The sequence below is a fragment of the Corapipo altera genome, unplaced genomic scaffold, assembly GCF_003945725.1.
Source record: "Corapipo altera isolate COAL_440 unplaced genomic scaffold, ASM394572v1 1, whole genome shotgun sequence".
NCBI classification, from domain to species: domain Eukaryota; kingdom Metazoa; phylum Chordata; class Aves; order Passeriformes; family Pipridae; genus Corapipo; species Corapipo altera.
The window spans coordinates 10,737,343-10,761,818 of record NW_020884873.1 but is presented as its reverse complement, the minus strand read 5'-3'; the positions used below and the strand labels follow the sequence as shown (position 1 = coordinate 10,761,818).

The 24,476-nt window shown below is 38.6% G+C and overlaps 1 protein-coding gene across 4 annotated transcripts in view; it reads left to right on the top strand.

The window, feature by feature from the left end:
• The window catches only part of KIAA1549 (KIAA1549 ortholog), a 167,247-nt gene that overhangs the window by 109,559 nt on the left and 33,212 nt on the right, over positions 1–24,476 (top strand). For all 4 annotated transcript variants that reach the window (XM_027654792.1, XM_027654785.1, XM_027654810.1 and 1 more), the window contains 3 exons: positions 942–1,087; positions 7,918–8,095; positions 10,257–10,441. In XM_027654792.1, coding sequence (XP_027510593.1) covers positions 942–1,087; positions 7,918–8,095; positions 10,257–10,441 — 509 coding nt within the window. The remainder of the gene's footprint in view (positions 1–941; positions 1,088–7,917; positions 8,096–10,256; positions 10,442–24,476) is intronic.

Genomic DNA, 24,476 nt, shown 5'->3' with positions numbered 1-24,476 from the left:
CTGCTTCTAATATTTTTGTTTTAAAAACTAAAAAAAATTAAATTACATTTAATTGATTTGATCTAATTGGATGGCTTTTTATTAAGCACCAAACTTGAAAAAATAAATGTGGGAACACTTACTGAAAGAGGGGCTTCTAAAAAATATAAATTGTTTTAGTGGAGAGGCACAGGAATTAAAACTGAATTTGTTACTTCAGTCAGCAGTGAGTAGGTTTACTGTCCTATAGGATTTCTCAGTTAGGTCATTTGAATGACTGTGACTTCATTCCCTCCACATTTCTTTAACTGGATACCATCTTGCCAGTAAACATCCACCCTTTTTTTCATGTTTCCTTGGGAATTGCTCTCAGTACTAACTGCCCCAGTGACCCAGGATACCTGGGTTGGAAAGTGAAGTGGGCAGGGCTACTAACCATATTTTTGTGCTGTGATTGGCATGCTTGTTTATCTTGGTCTTATCTAGGGAAGTTGCACTTGAATGCACAGCTTCATTCATATGCTGCTGTTATACTTTTTCTCCGTGATTCTGCCTTGCCCTCACCGTCTTCAACTCTTTGACTGAACACAACACTTTGACTGAAATGTAGACTAAATTTTCTCTTCTATTAGTTTTTTAACAATTCACTAAGTGCTCATAATTTTATGTATTTTCAAAATTGAAACTGTTTCTTCAATATCCTGCGTCTGTCTAGCCTAGTTAAGATTCCAAAAAAGTCCTTTGCCAAATTTTCTTCTTTTTAAACTTCTTTTAACTTTTTCCCACCCAATACCTTCCTTTCCAACATGTAACCTCCAGCTGAACAGGACAGTATTCCCAAATGAATGCAGCTGCTCTTGAATTGTCCATGAGCTGTCACAGGGCAACTCAAAGCCTGCAACTGAAGTTGCAGAAAAGACACTGAAAAGTTTTGCTAATTAATTTTTTTCTGTGCAATGTAGTTCTCCTGGGTGTCGTTGACCAGAGAATTCAGGAGGAAGTGTTTCGGGCTGAGATGGAGCGGAAACTTGCTCACCTGCTGAACGAGGCTTTGGTCAGAGGGCGGATATGGAGGCGAGCCAGCTTTGCAGGAAGCAACATTGTGCAGGTATTAAGAGCTCAAAATCAGAGGAAGAAATATAAAGGGTAATAAATTACTGAATAAGCTAATATTGTCCAGGTTTTGAGTTGAGAAATGTAAGTCAAAAGCATGTATCACATTTAGCTAGTTGATGATTCTTCTGTCTTGCACCTAAAATATAGTTCTTATGAATACCTTGTTGTCTTTTAAGGTAAATATAACAAATGTAAATAACTGATTATTGTAAGCATCTATTAAAAATTTCCGATGATTTCTAAAAATCAACATTGAAAATTATTTTACCAAAATCCTATTTTAAAAACTTTCTATCTAGTCTGACTTACCCAAGGTGCCTAGCAAAAGGAGATGGGATGGTCATCTGAAAGAAAGTACTCTGCTGGAACAACTACTTTGCAGCTCTCTTTGGTGTTCTGGTAGTGGTGTAGAAACACGAAATAGAATCGTGTGCAGCTTGATGCAGCAATAGAGTAGTATATTCTGCCCCTTAACTTGTTATTTGTCACAGGACTCCTGGTCACAGGGCTGGCTTTCAGGTAAAAACAATTAATCATGTCATATTTTGCACACATGGCAACTTCTGCTACCTGGATTCCAGTGCTGCTTTAGGGTTTTGTCACAAGTGGAGTTATTCACATAAAGTCCAAAAAGACTTGGGTATTTTATTTTCAGTTTTAAATTCTGGCATGTGTTCTTTCTAGTCAGTTCTACAAACTGAAAGCCAAAGTACTTTTTAATGGCTCATCTTCTTAAAAATTACCTTTTCCAGCTAATTCATTGACAGTTGGTTTACCTCCCAGATGCCCTTCTAGTCGTTCAGACCTATTATCTTTATTTAATTTAATTCTACAGTTTTTGCTACCACTTAAATCTCCAGATGTTGGGATATTCTTACTTTTGTTTTCCTGTCTCAGAAACATATGTTTCTGTAATAGAGACTTTATTTTATTTTTCTTCTGTATGGCTTTGAATTGCTGTAAATAGATATCTGCTGCAGGTCTTCTATTCCCAGCACCTCTTACTGCACTTTGTTCTTTATGCCTTAGTCCTCCCTTTGCATATAAATTAAACAAATATTCCTTATGTTGCTAGGAAAGATAACCACAGCCTATAAAATGTGTATATTTAGATTACGATTTCACGGCTTTCGATAATAAAGCTCAGGTAATTTATTTCTGCATGCACAAAATTACAGGCATATCTTTTTTAGCTGAAGAATAGTATTTTGGAAAGTGAAAAGACAGCATTTTCCTTTTGACTTTGTATTACTTGCTGGGACATAAAATGAGGCCGGCAGCTCATGTTCCAGTAAGCAGTTGCTCATTTATGCCACTTAATTAGTGCAAAGAGTCTGCCAACTGCTGGCTTTGGGCAGAGGAAGATTGTCTTCATTACAATCAGCACATCTTGCCATCCCACATAACACAGGGCTTCTCCAGGTGCTCACAGCCCACACTTTTAAACAGGGTTAGAACTGTAATAAAGGAGACGTGGAAGAATGATGGCTAAAGAGATACCTTGCTGCAAGGTGTCTGAGGTTGGTGTCCTGCTTTCCTGTAGGAGAACAGCAGGTACTGTCAGGTACTGTAGCATCCTGGGAGCTTGCTTTGGCAGGATGTGTGGCAGGTGAGGCAGCCTTGGAGGTTGTTGTGTGCAGCTGGACTGACGTACCTGGTAGTGGGCTCCTGGGTAAAGGACAGTTTCTTTCAAGAATGTTTCTCTGTCACTTGAGGATCCGGTCCATAGTCATTTACCATAAACCTTTTACTGCTGCTAATTCTGTTCCTCATAGCCAAGTTTATAAGTTCTGTTTGAAGTGTGTTGTGTTTGTGCATCTGTTTGTGTCTTCCAGGAGAACTAGTAATGTATTTTGTGCTTTATATTCAGATTTTCCCACATATATTTCTTGCACACCATACAGTGACTGCTATGATAGTAGGTCACAAGGAAGTGAAAATAAGAACAGAAGCTGGCAGCAACACCAAAGTGTTGGATAGTTTTATTAACAGGATGTGCATATATACATTAAAGACTAGACTTATATTTTGCTTGTGTTGTGACCCTGTAGACCAGAGTTTTTCCTGGGGTGATAGATATTTATAGTGTACTGAAATGTGACATTTCTAAGCTCTGTGGAAAATCAGGACTGCAGGTCAGGAGGTGAAGCAATTACTTGTGAATGTTACTGCAGGCGTATTAGTTTCCTTTCACAGACTAAGGAAATAGAAGTGATACGTTATGAGGTTTAGATTTCATTTCTAAAGGCATGGGTTAGTATCTAAGAATGTGAAAAAATTATGCTTTAAGTCTAGACACTCTGAATAAGATCTTTGGAGGGTGCCCAGATATCATCCTTTCCCCTCCTGTTTACCTATCTGTGCTATTAACAGGTGGCATTCCATGATAAAAAGAGAAAAAAACCTATAACCATTATGTACAAAAAAACCCTGAAGCCTCACGCCTGATTGTTATATAAGAGATAGTTCCATTGATTTTTGTATGATGTGTATTAATATTTCACTTAGTAAGTCATACATATTTTCAGTGTGCATCTGCTGTTGCTACAAATTTGAAGGCACATGCTTAATGTGGTTTGCATTGCCTCTGCAGAGATTAAGACCTGTGCTATGTTTTGTCAATAGCTTGCTGTAATAACTCGATTCTCATTACTTTTTTTTTAGGAATTAAATTACTTAATTGTAGTTTAAAAATACACTAGGAGCTAATAAAAAAAAAAAAAATTAAGTAATATTCCTTCATTTCAATGTGCTTGGTTTTTCGAACCTAGTAGAAGTGAAAAGATGATCCCAGTAAATGACAAAAAGAGCAATATTCTGATTTAAAGAACATGTTAAGTAGCATGTTAGTTGCAATGTGTAAAGTAGCAGCTATGAGGGGACATAATGACTGAATTGAGCTTTTCCTTAAGGCAAAGTTTCATTCTGTTGTTTTTCTGCTGACAGATTATGTGTCTCTCCCAAGTGTGTAATCTGAGGAAAGCCCAAGTCTTGCTGTGAGTTTTTAGGTTTATAAATAAAGCTTTTGGGGACTGCTGCTGCTTCACCTTTTCCTCAGAGGCTTTTCACCCCTCCAGTCGCCACCCTGGGCAGCAACCAGCCCCTCTGTCGGGTTACCCACAGCCTGTTCCTACCTCTGTGTGCTGTTCAGACCCCAATACAGCTCGATTTAATTGCCCAGACACTAAAATCCTATTTTTAGTAAGGCAGCAGAATCTGCTTTGATGATTTTTTTCCCCAAGGGGATGAATGTAGCGAAAAGAAGAAAATAACCCTCACGCATGCATTTTGGAGGTTGTGTGTGCATATTTGCTTGTGTCTGAGTGGTGCTCATGCCTTTGAAACCCTGAAACAGTTCATCCAGGGGTTCCTTGCTCCTTGTGGATTGCTGACCAGGACATCCCACTGACTGACTGACCCCTGTGAACACCTTGGGAGCTTCTCTACCCCTTGGATTTCCCCACTTTACATTACAAACTAGATTTGGTTACCAAGGCAACTCTGTTCACTAACCTATGATATTCACTCAAAAACACTTTTTAAATTAAATTTGCTGACACCTGAACACAGTTAAACCTTTCCTCTATGGAGGTTAAATGCTCATCTAGTATCAACAAAGATGGTATCATTTATGTGCACAGAAGTTGAATTAGTATTTTCTTTTTTTCCCCCCCACTTTCTGCCTCCCATGTATTGAAATTCTTCTGTTCTCCCTCCCTATGTCATCCCTCACGGCTAGAGCATAAATTTAAAATGTTTAAATGCTTCCTTACACATGGGCTGCTTTGCTGGATGCCTGGAAAATAATATTTCTGCTTGCATTCTTAGCACTCTCAAGAGTAGAGACAAAACCAGTCTGAAGCTGTACAACAAGTGTAATTTGGAACTATATGCCACGAAACTTAGTATACAGAAACTGTATAAAATATAGTGACTATGTGCCTTAGTTCTGTGAGCATACTTAAAACAGTTCAGATCCAATATGCCATTTTCTGTATTGCAGCTAACATAGAGGTTAGTTAAAACAATCAGTAAAAAAAAAATCTAGTGAATCAGCGTGACAGAGGTGAAAACTGAAGTACCCGTAAAACTTTAAATGGTGAGCTTAGTTCATAAATACTAGCCTGTACCTCCACTGAGTTTCTTATAGCCATGTTCTCTATACTGTGCTGAAATACCTCCAATTACTTCTTCCTGTCTCTGTTCTGGCTGGTCTTACCCATCTCTGTTCCTCAGCATGGGAAACCATATGCTGTTGTTTTTAATTTTGTGTTAAAAATTGTATAGTTTCAATTGTGGCAACTTGCATTGGAAGCTAGTACTTTTTATCCTCTGCCCTTTCTAAAGGCAACTGTGGAGAAGTTTCTTGTTAACCCATTCAGTCAGATTCTGATTGTTACCCAGTGTGTATAACACACATAATCATAGTGCTTCTTGTATGCTTCACAGGCACCATAAAATACATGACAATTCAGTTTAAGAATCTTCTAAATTTCTCTGATTCTCTAGATTTGCTATGCACAGAGTGGTTTCATAAAATTAAAATGAAGAACACGATTTTTCCCATGTGACCTTTCAACTCCCTGAACCTCTGTGTGAGCTAAGTGCTGTTCAGAAAGGTTTCATCTGTGCTGAAAGCAAATACCAGTCCATACACCCTGCTGCTCTGTGCACTGAAGCTGGGCTGTGGCAACCCACTGAAGCAAAAATAATACGAAGCTGTGGGCATTTGTTAACAAATTATATATTTGGGGTCCATGAAACCAGATTCAGCCTTACAGCTGCTGAATATGTGTTGAAACCTTATTTATTGATATTGGTTTGCTACCTTAAATTGCGGATTGGTTGCCCCTTAGCTGGTACAATAGTGAATAGTATTCAGGGTGAGCAGCAGTGTTGGTTAATGGGTCCTGTTAACAGGTCTTGCTCTTTTTTAGATTTGCACATTTTTCTGCTCTATTTGTACATATTCTGTTTCTTACATCAGATGTGACAGACACTGAACAATATTCTTTGCTTTCAGTTGCTTTGTCCTAGAAGACTTTTATGGCAATTGCGCTTTCTTTTTTTCCTTTTTGTTTTTTTTTTATTTTCACTGCCTTTTCTATACATGTATAACTTGGTGTTACCATCCTGAAAAATGCTTTTTTTAGGACACATTGAGGTGATGTCCCCAAAGACCAGAATATCATCCCTGTCAAGCTAGGACATTGCACTTCTTTCCTTCAACATGATTGCTTAGTTGGAAACTAGGAAAGAAAACAATACAAAGCTATGCTTTTGTAAGCCTCAGACATGCAAACATTTGTGTGTTTACTTTACTTTAAGCCTATGGGCAGTTTTTGAGATTAGAATTTATTAAATATGTACTTCATAGCAAAAAGGTAATTCTGAAAGAACCAAAATACATTGCTCTATTTGTGCCAATTACTTCTAGAGTTCTTAAAACTCTGTTTTGCGTGATAGAATACCTCCCACTATTTGTTTGACCTGATTCTTGTTTGAGCTCACCATTACGTGTAAATGATTAAAATGAGGAGAGTTGTCATATATAAAGATTTAATTTTACAGGAATTCAAAGTTATGTGATTCTCATATGCAATGTAGATGTTTGGTGGTTAGAGAGTATCTACAGGGTTTCCTCATAGCATGCATTCTTTTGATTATTAATGTCTTTAGAACTAGGTAGGAAGAATTGCTTCCCACAGCGTCAAATATATTCCTTCCTGAAGAAAGGTGGATGCCAGGGGGAGCGTTTGGAGGATGAAGGTGACTGTGCAAGTGCTTTTGTTGAGGCAGAGCAAACAGCTTTATTTGATGCTAACACAATATTCGCTTGTGTGGCTGCTTAACGTTTGGAAAAACTTGAACAAAGAAGTGTGTGTTACGAATAACAAATCAAAGTCAAAGTAGGTATTTAGAGAAGGGGAAAAGTGCAGTCACACTATTCTCTTCAGTAGTTCCTGCTAAATGACAATTGCTAAAGGCAGTAGAGGCTTCCAGAGTGGCACAGTGTTGGCATCTTTAGAGTGAAGACAGTTCTCTTGCTTATCAGATCTGTATGTTGTTATGAAACAAATGGTGGGGGGAAAAATTGAAATTTCAGATTTGCCATAAAAATGTATTACACAAGGGATTGCTTCCCTGGAAATTTTCCTTTCAGTTACAAAATAGGTATTTCTGTAAATTTCCCAGGATTCTGGAGCACTTGAATAGTGCTCGTGTAATTAGACACTTATATATTATTCCAACAATGTTGTCTTCATCTGGGTAACTTCCACTCAGAACCTTTTGTATAAGTACTAGGTGAAAGTATCCTGAATTTTAGTTTGAAAGCAAATTATTATTGCTGAATGTTAACTCTGTTTGTCCAGTGTTGACTTGAACTCTTCTCAATTGGGAGAAATAGCTGGTGTCTATGTTACCTTTGCTGTATACAGTGTTTTGGAGCACTACACACAGCACATCTTCCCATCAGACTTCTCTGGATATTAACAATTTCCAAACTGTACTAGTTCATAGCAGTTACATGGTTAGTATAATACCATATTATTTGGTGTCACAGATAAAGGGTTTTTCTTTAACAGCAACTGTATTTCTACATGATAAAAACAAGGTGAAATCTTTTTTATGCCGTGGGGTTTGCACACTGTGACAAGACAAATACTTTGAAGAGCTTTGCCAAGATGTTTATTTTGAGATAAGTGTCTCTAAGGTACAGGCCCTGTGAAGAAAGAGGGGAGAGAGAGTATGAACTGGAAGACCATGGGAGTGCCAAATAAATACAACTTAAAATGTAAAAGCTTTCCAATTTCTTTTCAGATTGTGAATGTGTCACGATTAGTTGGTGTTGATAACCCTGTGGAGCTGATATATTTTGTGGAAGACCAAGATGGAGAGAGACTGAGCGCTCTGAAGTGCTCAGACCTGATGAACAGAGTTGATATCCAGCGGGCTGCAATCATCCTTGGATACCGCATCGATGGCACCGTTGCACAGCGTAAGCCCTGTCAAAACCACACTGATGCCAGCAAAGACAAACAGGAAGGGTGACATTAGCTTTGTAGGTTATGGCACTGCACAGTGCCCACCGTTGCAGTGTTTTGTTCTTGGAATGCTGCAGCTTTGACACTCCTGAGGAAATAAATTTTAGCAGCCGTGCAGTGAGCTATGAGGTGTCGCTTTGCTTCTTGAAGACTCTGCTGAGCTTGGGGTTGCAACAGGGTCCTTAAGTCAGGCCTCACTGTGTTCACTTAAGTGCTTGAGCTAGAAAAGTGCTGTGCTAACTAAATGCCTTCTTGCCATTTTCATCTCTTCCTGCTAGTCCAATATTTCTTTACAGTTTATCTTGCCCAGGAGCTTGCATAAACCTCAGCGTTTATGCGTTTATGTGGGATGGGAGGGCATCTGTGTGAGATAGGTGTTTCCTTTAGCTGAGTAATAGCAGTGAAGTTTAGCACAAGTTGCTGGGGTTTTTTTGTCTGAATTACTTTTTCTGTGAATGAAAAATGTACACTAATGCTGGTTGGGGCATTTATTTCCTGCGTTGAATATGACTGACTTTATTTGTTTGCCCATAAGTAATGTGATCTTTTAATGAATATAATGTAGCAGTAATGTGATCTTTAACTAGATGCACATCAGAATAAATATTACAGGTCATATAAAGTTACATAATGACTTTATTCAGGAGGCTTCAGTAAGTAGTGAGACAGAAGACTACTCAAAATTCTGCATTACAATTAGGAAAGAACACTTGAAGGTATTTTAAAACAGGAACAGACAAGTATGATCTGCAAAATACCTCATTGGTATGAATGCTTAATTACCTTTTCCGTGCAATATGGAGGCACGAGTTACATTGTACCACAGGGTATTTTGCCAACAGAACGAGCATGTGTCTGATTTTTAAAATTCTCTGCGGAAAGAAAAGAAAGAAAATAGTAATAATTGCTCCATCTGGATGTGTTTCTAAATTTTGTCCCTCATTAAAACAGTTGTGTACAGATTAGGTCAGTAGCTCATATACATCCGCTTAGTATCCATTAATGGACTATAACACTGGTTAGACAGAAATGCAGAAAGTTGCAAGAATAAATTCTCTTTACAAAAATGATATGTTGAACAAACTTCATGAAGTATTTATAGCTTATTGTGCGTATTGAAGCTTGTTATCTTTGACATGTCATTAGAAAGTTCTTCTAAGAGTCATAGAATCATAGAAGTTTTTAAATGCTTCTTATTGGAAGAAACTAGACAAAAAAAGGTTATTTTTATAACAGAAAACATAATGTCGTAAATGACCTGTCAGATGTATAAAATATAAGAATTATATGTTCCTTTAAGCTCTAGGTTCATTGTTAGAATGGCTTTTAATAAAATAGTATATACAAATAAATGCATATAAATACTCTTTTTAACTTGAAAACATCATTTTTTACAAGTGCAGCAGTTTGACTAGAGATGTTTTACTGCTCTGGTTTTTAGTCCCACATCTAACCACTGTGCAAAATAGAGCAAATGAAAGTTTTGTCAGTTCTTCCAGTTTACTTTTTACAGGCATGACTTGTTTGATTACACTTTCCAGTAGTTTTGTTCTCTCTTTGGGGCTAAAGGATCTCACACATTGACAATGAAACAGGGAAAAGAAAAAAAAGTAATGAAAAATGCAGAACTATACATGTTGGGGAGGAAGGTCTCACTGATTTCAAATTGATTGTGATTATTGATGGGGAAGGTAACAAAATGTGTAATTTAAGAGAAGAGGCAGCTGATAATACTGCTTAAAGCAGGAAACAGGCAAAAATGTTGCAAAGTCCATCTTACCTTTGTCAGTGGTAGAGTCTTTTTTTTTTAGACCCATTTCACTGTGTCAGCTCAGCTTTGGGTTACAGAATAATGTGGCAGAAGTGCGTTTTCATTAGTATTTTAAGCACAGGTCTTCCTAAGGTAGGCCAGGATAATCGATCCACCTGCCCCATGCTTCCTGAGCATGACATACCTTAACTTATAAGTGGTGTGACATTTCCTGTGATGTGCAACTGGTTTCTGATAAGTTCTTTAACTAGCATTTATAAGAACATAAAAATACATAACCTTGAAGTGTCCTCAGTTTAAAATATAACCACATAATACTGCTTGTCTTCCTTTTAACTTCACAGCTGTGGAGAAGCTGAAGGAGTCCGCTTCAGAGTCACAGAACAGCAACCTGTGGATTATCGTTGGTGTGGCAGTCCCAGTTGCTGTGGTGCTCCTGATCGTTATTATTTTATACTGGAAACTTTGCCGAACAGACAAGCTGGAGTTTCAGCCAGATGCAATGAGCAACATTCAGCAACGACAGAAGGTAAAAGGGGAAGTCGTGCTGAGAGGAGCTTGGGTATTCTGAGCAGAAATGAGTGTGAGACTCTAGGGAACACCTAGCATCCTTAAACAGCATGTGTAGACACAGTTTTAGAACATTCCAGTTTAGAGGTAAAAAAAAAAAAAAGGGAAGAAGTCCAATGATAGCTGAAGTCAAGAATCCCATAGTGTTTTATTTATTCTCCTGAGTATATGATACTGCGTTAGATAGATACATCCTTCTGAAATGTGGGCACTGAGGCTGAAAGGAACCTTTCTTTATCATTTCATTTCAAGGCTATGGCTAGGACTGAATAAGAGGAAATGTACTGAGTCTTGAATTGCTGACCTTGTTTTCCACAGAGGGCTGAATTTTTCTGTGGAGAGCTTCTGCTAACTGAATTTGACAGCTGAAATGCAATATCTGTTATACCTCATGCTGTAACTAGAATTTGCTAGAACCTATCCTGACTGCTCCATGTTCTGCTCTTGTTGCCATTGTGAGAGTCTGTTGCAGGACTAGAACATGAATTAGTGGATCTGCATGTGACTGCATGTGTGAGTGTGTTGGACAGAGGGTTGGAGGACTGGGTTAGGATGGTGAGAAATTGAGTAGTCGGTCTTTTTCTTGCCCAAGACTGTAAATTAAAAAATTGTGATCCAGGATGTATTTAGTAAAAAGAGTGGAAAAGTTCCTGAAAGGTTACTTTCTTTTTATAACCAAAGAGAACTAGTCTGTGTGTCATAAGTGCTTATTAGTGACTATACCTTCAGAGGCATTATTAAAGGCAAAATAATCTGCCTGTGCTAATCCTGTGGTACTGCAGTCATGTTCTTGTACTGTCACCTCATGTTCATTCATACAGTTTTCTCCATAACAAGCCTTGTCTGTACACCATGCTTTCTTTCAAGATAATTAATGATGTGAAAGATGAGAGAAGCAGAAAGCTGTTGCACTTCTAAAGCAGTCAGAACAAATCAATAGTAACTTCCACTTGTCTTGCGACTGCAGACTGTGTGTCAGAATAGAGGTTGGCAACAAGTGGTACCCTTTGATGAACTTCACCTCCTGGTACCTTGTTTCACCTGTGGTAATATGTAACACAGGTTTTTGATTGAAGAAGTTCCCCATGGTAGTTTTGGATAATTTGAGAAGGGTCATCCAAAAGAGGCAGGAGAGGATCATTACCCTTGGTACACTTTCATCATGTACATTTTCAATACCTCTGCTGTCACAAGGGTTTTTTTTGTAAGAAAGCAGTTGGGTTGCCTGTAAGGCCAGAAACATCTTTCACAGAATTGCTGTCTTTTAAGAAAATGGCTCAGTTGTTTTTCCCCACTGCTTCCACAATATTCTTCATCTTAATCATTCATGAGTCAGAAGCCTTGAGCTTGTTTATATGCAAGTCTCATTTTGGTTTGCCTAGGGAGCCTGTCACTTTGCCTTCTTTAGGGAAGTTGCTGTAAGCAAACTATAAAGAACCAGTAAGGACATCTAGTTCAATCCTTGTGCCTGCCAGTGGAGGTAAATCAATAAGAAGTGTCTTAAATTTTTATTGCTTTGCACATCAAACAACTGGCAGGATCTACTTCACTAACCATTTCCTCCTTTGCCCAGAACAAAAGTAGTACTCTGGCTTCCTTAGTAGCAGGCTATCTTTGGGATGTCTTCATGTCTTCAAAAAGTGGGTTGGAATTCCAGGTCAGAATAGGACATATTTAACAACCACTGAAGACCCCCAGTCACAACAGCATACAAATTATTAGAGACATTTGATCTGATACTGCCCTCTAAAATTGTTGTGTATTTTATACTTGTATTAGGGTAAATGCAAAGAAATGATCAAAGGAGTATCATCATGTGGTCAAGGATTTAAGTCTGTAAATAAACTCAGTTTAAAAATGGACTCAGGCTCTCCCTCACCACACCCACATTTATTTCCATTTCCAGAGCTTGACCTTGGTACTGAAGAAAAGTGAAGGCCTCCACTGCATCTGTAAATGGAAAGATATTTAGGTTAAAGATCTGGGGTTTTCTCTTGGAATCTATATTTCATTGGTAAAAAACATAAAGATGCATTTGTAGCGTGCTAGCTCTTCTGACTTTCGTTAATAATTTAAAAAAAAAATAATGTAGATATGGAAATGGAATATTTAAATATCAGAGTATTTTGTTAACATATGTATGGCATATTCATACTGGAAATAGAAGACAGTACTTTTCAACCTTGTAATAAGTCTATAATGTGTGTTGATTGTAAGATAAGAAACTGAGACACTTTTCTTGTTCAGCTGAAATCGGATATCGTGCTGCAGCGGTGGATCTCCAGAGGTATCACCAGTCTTTCTTCAGTGTGTTTAATTAGCCATTTTGACATAGCAGATCAGTGGGCAGCATAATCATTAGAATTCACAGTAGCAGATGATAGCAAATTATGTCACCTGTGACTTAAGAGCCTGGAACGGGGTTGGAAATGGGTCAAGGGGAATGCCAGTTTTCTTCATGCTGCTGAGAAAAGACTAAAAGGCTGGTACCTTGAAACATCGAGAGAGGGAACCTCAGTAAATATATGGTAAATGGAGATTGCATAAGTAAACCATAAGTTTTACAGCAGCTTTTTATTATTTTCTAGAATCACTCTTACAAAGTTGTCTTCTTCTCTTCAGAGAGATGATTTAAAGATGCTACAAATTTTCCTGGGTTCTGTAGCCCCATATGTTTGTCATTCTTAGTCATAAGGTTTTTTTTTTCCTTCCTTTCACTTAATTGTTTCTTTCTGGGTTTGAAACTCCTGCATTTTCCTGAAATATTTTCGTGTTCACTCAGACAGTGTAAGTTTTACTTTTAATGTTCTGCATGTAAAGGTTTATTTTTACAGAGTAGGTATGATTTCTGTGTTCATATGGCTACCGTTAAAAGTAAGTCATAAACTGCATAACCTCACAGTCTATCTTCTAATGAAGCAAACCAGTACTATTATCTGCTGGCAGTAAGACCCTACATGCCTTTTTGGGTGTGCTCTGAGGGTATGGCTGCTTGGGTACACCTCAGTGAGGTAAAGATCACCAGGTATTTGTGTTACACAACAATTCAGTCATGCTGGCTAGCATATCATGCCAGCACAGCTATCTGGCTATGGCCCCTTATCTGCTCTGTGAACTCTCCTTTAGAATATTTGGGTCACAGTCCCTCACTTGTGTTGGTCAGTAATAGCATATTTCCCACTTGAGCGGACACAGCTCTGTCAAAAAATACTGAGATCCTGCGGTGACAAGTCCATAGCAGTACCCAGGATTGCACTGATATTTATGTGTAATAGCAGCCCTGAAGCTGGGCTTGAGTCCACATGTGCTGCTTGTCCCCACTCTCAAGGCCAGGTCATTCTCAAAGGTAATACAGATAATAGCAAAGGTAATGTTTCTTCTAAGGTGGTGACATGGGCAGGGTGGACCGTTTGCAGCAAAGGTCTGTTCTGCAGGTTGGATGTACCACTTTACCAATTTCTGTTCTCTCCATCTGGCCTTCTAGTGTCATTACAGGATTAGTGTCATGCAGACAGGATGGCACAAGGATCCTGCTTAAAAGGGCTCATAATATTCTCTTCTGCAAAGAATATAGAGAGGGAGCCTGAACTCAGAAAGTATTAAGGGATATTTTACTTCTGATAGTCTCAGAAGTCTGCTGCTTCAGTGAATATATACATAAATACATAGGAAAGAAAACCTTTGTGGGAACTGATGCTAGCAAAACCAGGTTTGATCATAAAGTAGTAAAAAAATAAAGGATCTTGAAGAGACTCTGATTTGCTAATCCATCCCTCTGTGTCAAAGCAGGATTAGCAATACCTGAAAAATATTAGGTTTCCTTTTTCATTCTGGAGATTAGATGGGAAAACATGCTTAGATGAAAGTTATTTGTATGCTTTTTAAAATGGGAGTTAGAGAAGCAGAGGAGAGAAGTAAATTTCTATGCAAGATTCATTGGTCTGTGCAAGGATAATTCTTTTAAAGAGATGGTACTAAGATATTTAAAGGGCACATCAAAAATTCATGACTTGTTCTGGAAGCCGTAGCATTCTACTGGAAATTCACCTTGATGTGAGCTGGGTTGTTGCACTGGATAAAGATGTCTTTGCCTTAGGAAGTAAAAAGATGCGCAGGTGGCATTTTTAAATAACAGGATTTCTCTCTTGCCATTACCTATATCTGCCACAACATTGTCCCAGCCTGAGCTTTTTTCCCTGCAAAGAAGCTGTGCATTTTGTGGGCAACTGAATTTTTGCCATGGGTTATTTTTCTTCAGGAAAAACTGGATAAATTTCTTCAGTCCCTAAACCATCATTTTGCTCTGTACTGGGCCTCTGATGTTTTTGTACAAAAACACTGTCAACTCCTTTCCTCTTCCCCAGGGAGCAAAAAAACATTTTATGTGTTATCTGTAATGGAAATAATATTATTTTATTGACAATATTATAGTCATCAATATTATTTCTTTCTCTATGGACATCTAGAAATTAAAATGGAACCTGATTCACTAGGGATTTCACCTTCCCTGCTGTGTAAAAGCATTTGAAGAAAAATGTCAAATCCCTTCCTAGAACTTCTCAAGAGATAGTTTCAGCTATAGATAGTTATTCAGGGAAAGGCTCCCTGCTCTAATGGCAAGAGCTTGACACCTGTAGACAAGCTAATTGACAGATTGTTTAGAAGGTCTTGGATGTTCTGTAAATGCTGGGCATGCTGAAGTCATTGCCTTTGCAGTGCCAGCTTTGAGTGGCTTGCTCAGTTCCTTGTTTTTCCAAGGAACTGAGCATCCTAAAACCCTAGGGGGAAAATGCCTGCTTCTTCAGTCAGAAGTCACTCCTGTCTGGAGCTCTCTGCATGCCACTATGATTTTTAGAGGCTGGAAGTGTCTTTCTGGCTCAATGTCCCTCCTGTGTGGGAGAGACATGTGGGAGAGGTTGAGTGGGTTGGTCCCCACAAAGCCTTGGACAAAGCATATAGTACCACACCTTCTCCTTGAGCAGTAGCACACGTAGTGCCAGAGCTGGAGGGGTGCCAGTTTGCATCCTGTGCCAGCAAACCTCAGCTAATGTGTCATCATCACCTGGGGACAGTTACCAGCTCTTGTGTGTCTGCTCTAATCCACACTGCTCCTGACAGCCAGCCAGCCCTCCATGTGCTGCTCACGGTTACAGGTAATGAGTCATGCCTTCTGCAAGGAGTCTGAGAGGCACTTGTGTGGATTTTTATATTTTTCCCCCAAGCAGGAATATCTGATATCGAAATATGTGTCAGGTGTAACTTTACACCTCTGAATTGAGAGTTTTGCTTATTATTGTGTGTTCAGTAGACTGTCTCTTGGATGTTCCCAGGATCAGAGGCTAACCCTGCTGGAGGCTAAATACTAGGCTTCAGCTCCTGATATAAAGAATTCTTGTGATGTTTTGACATCCTGTAATGCTTTTGTTCATCTGTATAATGTTGAGGCAACAGCTCTGCATTGCGGAAAAATTTCAGTCAAAAGAGACTCATGTTAAGAAAGGCAGCTGACACCAATCCTACAAAAACTACTTGAAAACTGACATGAGTTTATGCAAGAGATTCATGTCTGCCTACTGTTTGCATAACAAATATCATTCATTTCTAATAGCAACCTTGACTAACTCTCCAAGCTGTTGTCTTTTTTGGGATGGCATACAAGTTCTGTGTCAGAGTCAATAGCTGGATTCTAACAAGGAATGCAGTATTCAACATCTTAATTACGTCTCAACAATACATTTCTCTGGTGGCAATTCCTCTGAAAGAGCTCTTTTGTAGTAACTCTTCTTCTGCAATGGGGATTAGCTATTCACAAATGGCAGAAATAAAATACCACACTTAGATATACTGCTTATGCCAATAGGTATAAAAAGTAAAATGTCTCCATCTGCCTTTTTACAAACATTTGAGTATCTGTCTTGAGATCAGACCAAAAGGCCAGATAGCCCAAATGCCAAAAGAAAAAGCATATGGAAGGGGAGAAAGACAGGGCGAGTACACATGATACCTTGCCTTGAGTAACTCTTCAGCCTTCAGTTGTTTATGTCTCCAGAATTTTCTCTAGAAGTGATGATATTTAACAATCCTCATTAGATTTCTTTTCCATGAACTTGTTTGGTGCTTCTAAACCCATCTGAGTTGCTGACAGGGATTTCCACAGCATGTTATGGGAAGAACCATGTCATCTTGTTTCATCTTGCTTTTATCTTGCCACCTCTTTGTTTTCTGTGATGACCCCTAGTCCTTGCATTGGAGGGGACAGTGAACAGCTGATTCCTGAGTCCTGGTTTTCTTGTCCCTTCTTTTGAACTGGCCTTTGAACCTTTGAAAAATCTGAACATTTTCGAATTCTTTTTCATCGCTTTTGAGAGGAGGAGAGTAGAACTGAATAGGCTACTGAAAATGTAGGTGACCCATGGATTTATAGAGTGACATTTATGTACTGGTTACTTTTGAAAAGGAGTTAAACAAAAATAATCCATTTTCAGATAGGGATGAGCATTATACCATCCCAAACATAATTGACCTCTGAGATGAGATTAATACAGGGGAAATAAATTCTGTTTCTCGTAATAAAAGATGGTAAGAGTAAGTCTACTGCAGAATTTAGCTGGTTTGGGAACAAGGAAATGCACCAACATTAAATCATTGTTGCCTAAGGTTTTAATGTTGTTGCTCCTCACTTGCAGTTTCATTTCAGTAAGCAAAATGTTTCTGCAGAATATGTGAATGTACTTTCTTTCTGTGTGCATTAAACCCTTTCTCGGTATATAAATGTGTTTGACTCATTGAGCTCAACAAAATACCAGCACAAAAAAATAAATGAAAATTGCTGACCTGTGTTCTGTCTTAGAAGACTGTTAGCACTTCTCTCATTATTTCCAGAGAGGATGTGTTTCTGGACTGTTGTAAATACGCTCTGTGTAGATGGTGAGAACCATGTTATGAATTCATTCTTTTGCTTCACAAATTTAGAAAATAATTCCCTTAATTTATACTTTTTTTTTGTGTGTTGTACTACCTTTCTTAGAGGTTGCAGTTGGGGCTGGATTTGCATACATGGCCTTAGAGGAGTAATTGTTTAACATAACTTATGGACAAAAGACTGCTGAAACTGAGGCACAACAGTGACCTGTCTATCCTGCAAAGTTGCCAGTCTTTTTCTAACTTAATCCTGACACTTCCTTCCAACCAGTGTGCAAAGGAACCTCACCAAACCGTGATTAAGATAGTATCCACCCAGCGGCATTTCTGTCTGAGAAGGAAAGCTAAAGCTGTGTGTGATTCGGAAACAAAATTCTGCCCGTTAGAGCAGTTATCTCAACAGCCTGTGGGCATATATGTACTCGGAGTTATGGGCTTTCAACAACATGATCCCTCTTGTATTTTGTGAAATTTACTGAGCTGTCATGGTAATATTAGTGTGGCAGGAAGAAATGCACAAAGGAGAAGAGGGATGATGAAAATCCGTGAGAAGAATCTGTCTTAAGAAGAACAGGTGTCTTGAGAATTTCAGGCTTTATAAAGTTTTGTAAGTTTGGGAGTTTCTTTATTTGTTTTTAATCCTACTCCAGCAGCAAAATTCCTGAGGTGGTATTTTTTGTGGGATTCCTGCTTCAGTTACTGTTTGTTTGGTGGTAAGCAGTAACACACAGTTTTACCTTTTCCGAGGAGGGAAGGAGGACCAGAGGCTGTACATGAGCTTATTCTGATTTTCCATGCCAGTGCTGTCTATACAATGTGCTATTTTTTCCCAACTTGATGGGAGAAGCCTGAGAAACTATAAGCATATTCCTTCTCCAGAAGGACATGTTTGCTCAACTGCTTTACCTGTTCCCAGAAATGGTGACAGTTGACTGAAGTGCTGTTGTGATGACAAATTGTGAGACGTAATTTGTATAGGAGGTACTTGGTCCAAGATAAGAAAATGGGCAGCATTTTGTACATGCAACCTCTTTTTTGGCCCTCAGAACTCAAAATCCTCCTTCTTTTTGAACAGAGGGCACAGGCTGTAACTGCTGTCACAGGAGGGTGATGGTGTCCCTCCTAAGGTGTAGCACAGTGACCTGCCATTGCACATGCACTTCTTTTTACATACATACACCATTATCAAGTGAAGGTGTTTAAATTAGAGACTTTTTTGGGTTTGGTCCTTAGAAGTTTTTCCTAAACCAGCAGCAGCGAAAGGACCCCTCTGCACATTTGTCAGTGGTACTTAGTGGGGTTTTTTAGTAAGCTAGGAAAGAGTTTGTGCTTGTGCCACAAATGGGTTACACCATATCCCATTTCACAAAAGAGACAGTGCATGAAAAGACCTTGAGATATACAAATGGGTCTTTTTTTCTAGTATTTTGGGGGTGGCTATGGAGTTGCAACCCACCTGTGTGATCTTCTAATATGCTTTTCCCAAGAAAAAAGGGGTTTTGAGTATTTAATTCTGATATGCATTATTGTTACTGAATCACACGTATAATTTGTATGCATACTTTACAGGCAGTCCCTGGCTGTGATCACAAAGGGGTTTCTGTTGAAGGAGAGTGATGCAAACAAAAATACAGAGGTTATACTTAAGTGCATAAGGAAGGCTATGTAGGAATGATAACAGAAGAATAAAACTGAATAGGAAAAGGAGACCATGAAAGGTGAACATGCCTCAATACTTCTAAATTCTTATTTACTGGTAGGTGTTTCAAACATCTCATGGACTAGTGACTGCAAACAATAGGGATGAATGATGCTTGTGGAAGGAAGATGTAGTTGACTTCTTGGATGAGATAGATAGACACCTGGTGAAAAAAAAAGTTAAAATTAGGAGGATGCTACCAAGCACACAAGCAGCTGTGAATAATTGTACTTTCTGATGCATCATGAGAGTAATGCAGTGAATTCACACTACCCCATGCTATGGTGCCCTGGGAAGATGGAGAAGAGTTTGGTGGTGTGAGCACAGTTGGCAACGTTAAATAGGTTCAAGCTATCCTAAATCACACTGACTTACATCTTCAACCCACATTAATTTTAAGAACAGTGATTTTCATTATCTTACTGTGTTTAAGCTAGTTAACTTGAAAACATTTTTTTTTTCTGTAAAGCTTCATCCTGTAACATTCCATGTCCTGTAATGATACTAAGGTCGTAAGTCAGCAGGACTTACAGGGATTCCTATCCTGTTCATGGGTTATGTACCAACACTAAAGTACATGGTTAGCTCCTTTGTTTCCTAAGAAATCTATTTTAGCAGCCTCTTCTCGATGCATCTGGGTCTACAAGGAACGGGGCAAGATCATGGTATAAAGTCAATAGAAAATTGTCTTAATACATTATTCTTCATATTATGTCCAAATTCAAATGCTGCTTGCAGGAACTACAGCGAGAATATTCAGTAAGTGTATTTCTTCCCTTCTGCTTTCTGCTGAAATTATTCACTGACCTGAATATGCAGTATTTGCTTTCTTGAGAAAACAGGCTGTTGACATTCCTAGTGTGTCTCTGCATCTAGCAAAACAATATATTGGCAACCATTTTGTATTTCTGTGACTTGAACAGCACTAAAATTTTTATCTGCTTTTATAGAATAAGTCTTGACTGAGGTGCACAGATTTTATAGGCTTCTACAAAAATCATTTGACTTCTCTGTGAATTGAGCTTCAAATACTGGTTTGGTTGTTGGGTTTCTTTTTTCATTCAGTATGTAACAATAGAATTAAAACACTGTCTTGACTTACCAATTTGAAATCATCTTCTTAAATTTTGCAGGTTCTGCATTTATATAATAACATAATTCCTTATGAATGCAGTAATTTAGATATGTTCATTTTGGTGGTAAACTTCAGAGTAGTTTATCTTTTCCCTTTCACAAATATATAAAGATAAATGAAAACCTTTAACTGCTTACATTTACAACAAGGAATCTTTGCCAAGACTGGTTTTGTGTAGTCTTGGGTAAAGGCACTTGAGGCTGATGAAAAGATGCTCATTTTCATCACCAGAGCAGGTAACAGTATCAGTACAACTTGTGCTCTTAAAAAGACACTGCATTCTTTTCTTGGTGGTGATTAATTTATGAGCACTGGATGACTGATCCACACATGGTATTCTGACTACCGGTCCCAAGATGAGCAGAGGTAATACAATCTGTTACACTTACAAAACTTGATATAAAGAAAAGAAAGAATGCAGCAGGTGGCACACAAAATTTATAAGAAAATTTAGTAAAGATCTTCAGTCTGTAATAACACTGTTCATTTCACTGAGTCTCAGTGATCTGACCATCTAGTCTTGCAGAAAGCAGAGTTGTGTTTCAGTGTCCTTCAGACACTTTTCACTGAAAATGTGGATTTTGGCTAGTATCAGTTCTCAGTTAAAAGTCATAATGTTGCCATGGTCTACGGGGAGAGGTATCAGAAGTGTAGATCGTGTCTTTAAGAAAACAAGGTGGCACTCTGTCAGCATTGTTTCCGCAGTAGTAATCCTATTAGTATTTCTGATTTTCAAATCATAGATATTATTTTTGATAAGTGATTTTATCAGTTTTTTAGTTGAGGACTATTTTTTCATATTCAGTCATGTATAATGTTTTATATGTGTGTATTGCCACATTTTTTATCACTTTTTTCATTCATATGGTCAAACACGTACCTACGTATGTGCATACAGTCTCTCATACTGTTCTTATGTTGTCTGGAGTTGGTAGTGCCAACTTACATTTTTTCAGCAGGAAATACCTAGAAATGTTGTTATGTGGTTGTACAGAACTTTGCAAGACTTGAATCATTCAGACCAAATTTTTCCATTCAAGGATCAGTTTCATACTGAAGCTTTTTTTTTTTAAGATGATAAAAAGAGTTTGGTTTTCAAAGAAGAACAAGGTTGAAAGAAAATAAAGTGCTCTGTCCAAATTTTAAAAGTAGTCTTGGAGAAACTCTAATGCATATTCTCAGCCTTAGGGGGTGCAGGATGGAGAAGGAAAGAAGGTTGTTTTGTATGAGGGAAATTCTTTTGCTGATTCTTTGGGGAACTGCCCGTTTCTGACTTCAGTTTTAAACCTTTAGAAGATTGTTTGCATGGCGTTGACAGAGACTTATTAAAGATTTACCAGTTAAATTCTCTTGGGATTACACCTGTTCTGTGCATATAAGGTCTGTAGAGCTGTACCAAAAGCTGAGAGGGTTTTTTTCTCTGTTTCTGTACACTGAGATTGTATTCAAAGCATAAGAAGCATTGAGCCTAAGGTTCTTGGATGCTGTAAACTGGAATGGACAGCTGGCAGGCAGAGGGAGAGAGGGAGGGGCAAAAGAGTGGGGTAGAGAGAATAGTTCTGCCTGGCAAGGAAGAGTAAGACTAGATGAGGAGTTTACTGGGCTGCAACTTGGTGCCTGGAGTGGTAATAACTGAGACTGGCAAGTCCTCTGTTGCCAGCAAGTGTCCATAAAAGCCATTGGCAAAGTCTCAGCCACCCTAACTGCAAAAGTGCGTGAAAGAATAATACATCCTTTCTCATCCTGCATCCCCTCCTCCTTTCACTATGTGTTTGCCAGCTTCTGCATGAAAGGAGGTCGATATCCTGGTTCTGCAAATAACATTCTTACATTCTGCCTAACTTTGACTAATAGCAGAAGGCTCAGTCTATGCCAAGGGTGCAGCAGGGTGGGAGAGAGCAAGAGGGTTCCTGTGGAAGAACTGAATTTATGATTTCGAAACTCAAGGCTCTTGCAACGCCTGTGTGTGAGAGGATCCAGTTGTGATTGTTCAGACAATCTCAACTGCCATTTCTTACAGTGTGAGTGTCAGTCTTTGCAATACTATCAGCCTTTTAATTTAGCTTCTGTGTAGTCTGTCTGCAGATAAACATTTGTGCATACATATGCTGTGGTGTATGTACATGTACACATAAATATATCAGTTCCCGTAACTGTGCTTACATGAAAGGTTGTACTAGACTGCAGCTAGGAATAAGACTATTTAAAGTTAAAAGATTAAAAATTTTTATTTTTGTATGTTGCTTTATTCCCCAACATGTTTACAAACTCAGTATGCTGGAGTAACTCAAAGATGGGTTGAAATGCGTGCTTCCGACATGCAGCAATCTTAGTAAAACCATACCAGTAATTCCAGTATTACTACCATGTTTGTCTCTTCAGTTGTCCTTGCCCACCCCACCCATCAAACTATTCAAAAAATAGTAGTAACTTTGCAGGTCGAGTCATGGGTGCTTAGGAAAGGCTAGAGCACCACCAAAAATTTTTGTGGAAGAACTGTGCCCAGCACATGGTGAAGACTCTTATCATCTTTGGAGCTAAGGGGGCTGGAGGGAACAGAGTGGAATGTAGTAAAATAGAGGAAGTGATCATTAGGGATCAGCAGCAGGGCTGTGTGGACAGGAGGGGGGAGTGTAAAAGGGTTAGAAGAAGGGAAGCCACTAAAGGGTTCAAAGGAAGAGTGTCACACCCAGGAATATCTTCAAAGAGAATAGGCATAACATAAAAACAGATGGGGTCAAACAGAGGAGGTGGGGTAACCAAGAGAAATTTCAGTAATCAGAGCGCTGCAAGCTGACATGATAATTCACAAAGTGAAAAGTTCTTCCTCAGAAGTATTTTGGGAGGGTAGTGTTTTTTGGAGGCTTTTTTTTTAAGTAAGCAAGATCCTGAAGACAAATGTTTAATGTCTGAAGGGGGGCAAATTTTAGGAAGGCTTCACAAGGTGGCAATGACAAAACATGGAGACACAATTACACCTTCACCTGCTGAAGCTCCACAGTGGCTTTTTGAATCAGTGGTTGCAGTCATTTGCATAAATTCAATAACTGAATCACCCATAATGCTGAATTCAAGGGACTGTTGTAAAGCCCAAGACAAATGGAGTATAGTGGAAGACATCCAGACCTGTTCAAATAATAAGCTTACTCGTTTTGTGAGAAATGAACTCCAAACCCTCACCCATTCAGAGCACCGCTGGATTTTTCAGAAGAGCTTTTATTGCCATCTACTGGTTTAAATACGCAGTTTGCTCGACTGCATCACCCTTTCTAAGAACCATTTGGAAGACGTTTGCTTACTGAGAAAATATTTTGAAGAGATTGTTTCAGAATATTCCTTAGGCAAACTTATCTTTGGCATGATATCAGACAAGTCTGTTTGCAGTTAGCTATGCTGGCATGCCAAGCTTTATGAAAGGGGGTTCATTTAAACATCTGGAACCCGACGCACCCATGCACACACTCCAGCACATGCTTCACTTTGCAGGAAATCAGCTCTAGGAACACACACGCAGGGGTTTGTGCGTGTGGTGTGCAGTGGGGATGTGTGCACACACTTTGAAAACTCGAGTTGTCGGTGTCTCTTTCTGCTTTCAAGCTATGTAAAATTGGGTGGGATTTGAAGAAAAACTTTCTCTTAATTAGTTCTTCAGAATTTCTAACTACTCCAAAGCCCCAAAATCAGCAGAGCGCTTGAAACTTGGAGTCTTGATTAAATTCAGTCTGAATCAAGTCACTGACAAGGTGAGATTAGCTTTTTTTATAAATACAGTTAAGAAAATAGAAGGCCCAAGTCTGTGTCTTTCTCAAGCAAGATGTGCATTGAGTCCATAATCCTTTAATAAGATCTCTAGGATAATTTCTCTAAATTCCAAAGTTTTTTATATATTTTTCTGTCTATTCAGTATGAAATTCCTAAGAGCTAGGTTTTCAGTTCTTTCCTGGAGGAATGCATGCTGACTGAAAAAGTAATTACCAGGCTGCTGTATAACTCAGATCTGCAGAATGTTAATCTTTCATCAGATGAACTAGATGTTTGTACAAGCACTTCCACAATTCTGCAGATTTGGGGAGTTCAAAATGAGAAAGATCAACAGTGACATTATTCAAATTATTTTAAATCTTTCATCCATTTTGACTGGAAGAAATGAAAAGATGACCTGGCGCTGGCAACTGTTTCAGTCAGTACACAGGTGTACTGTGCTTTGCACTCACAAGTACACGAAAAGCTTCTCACACA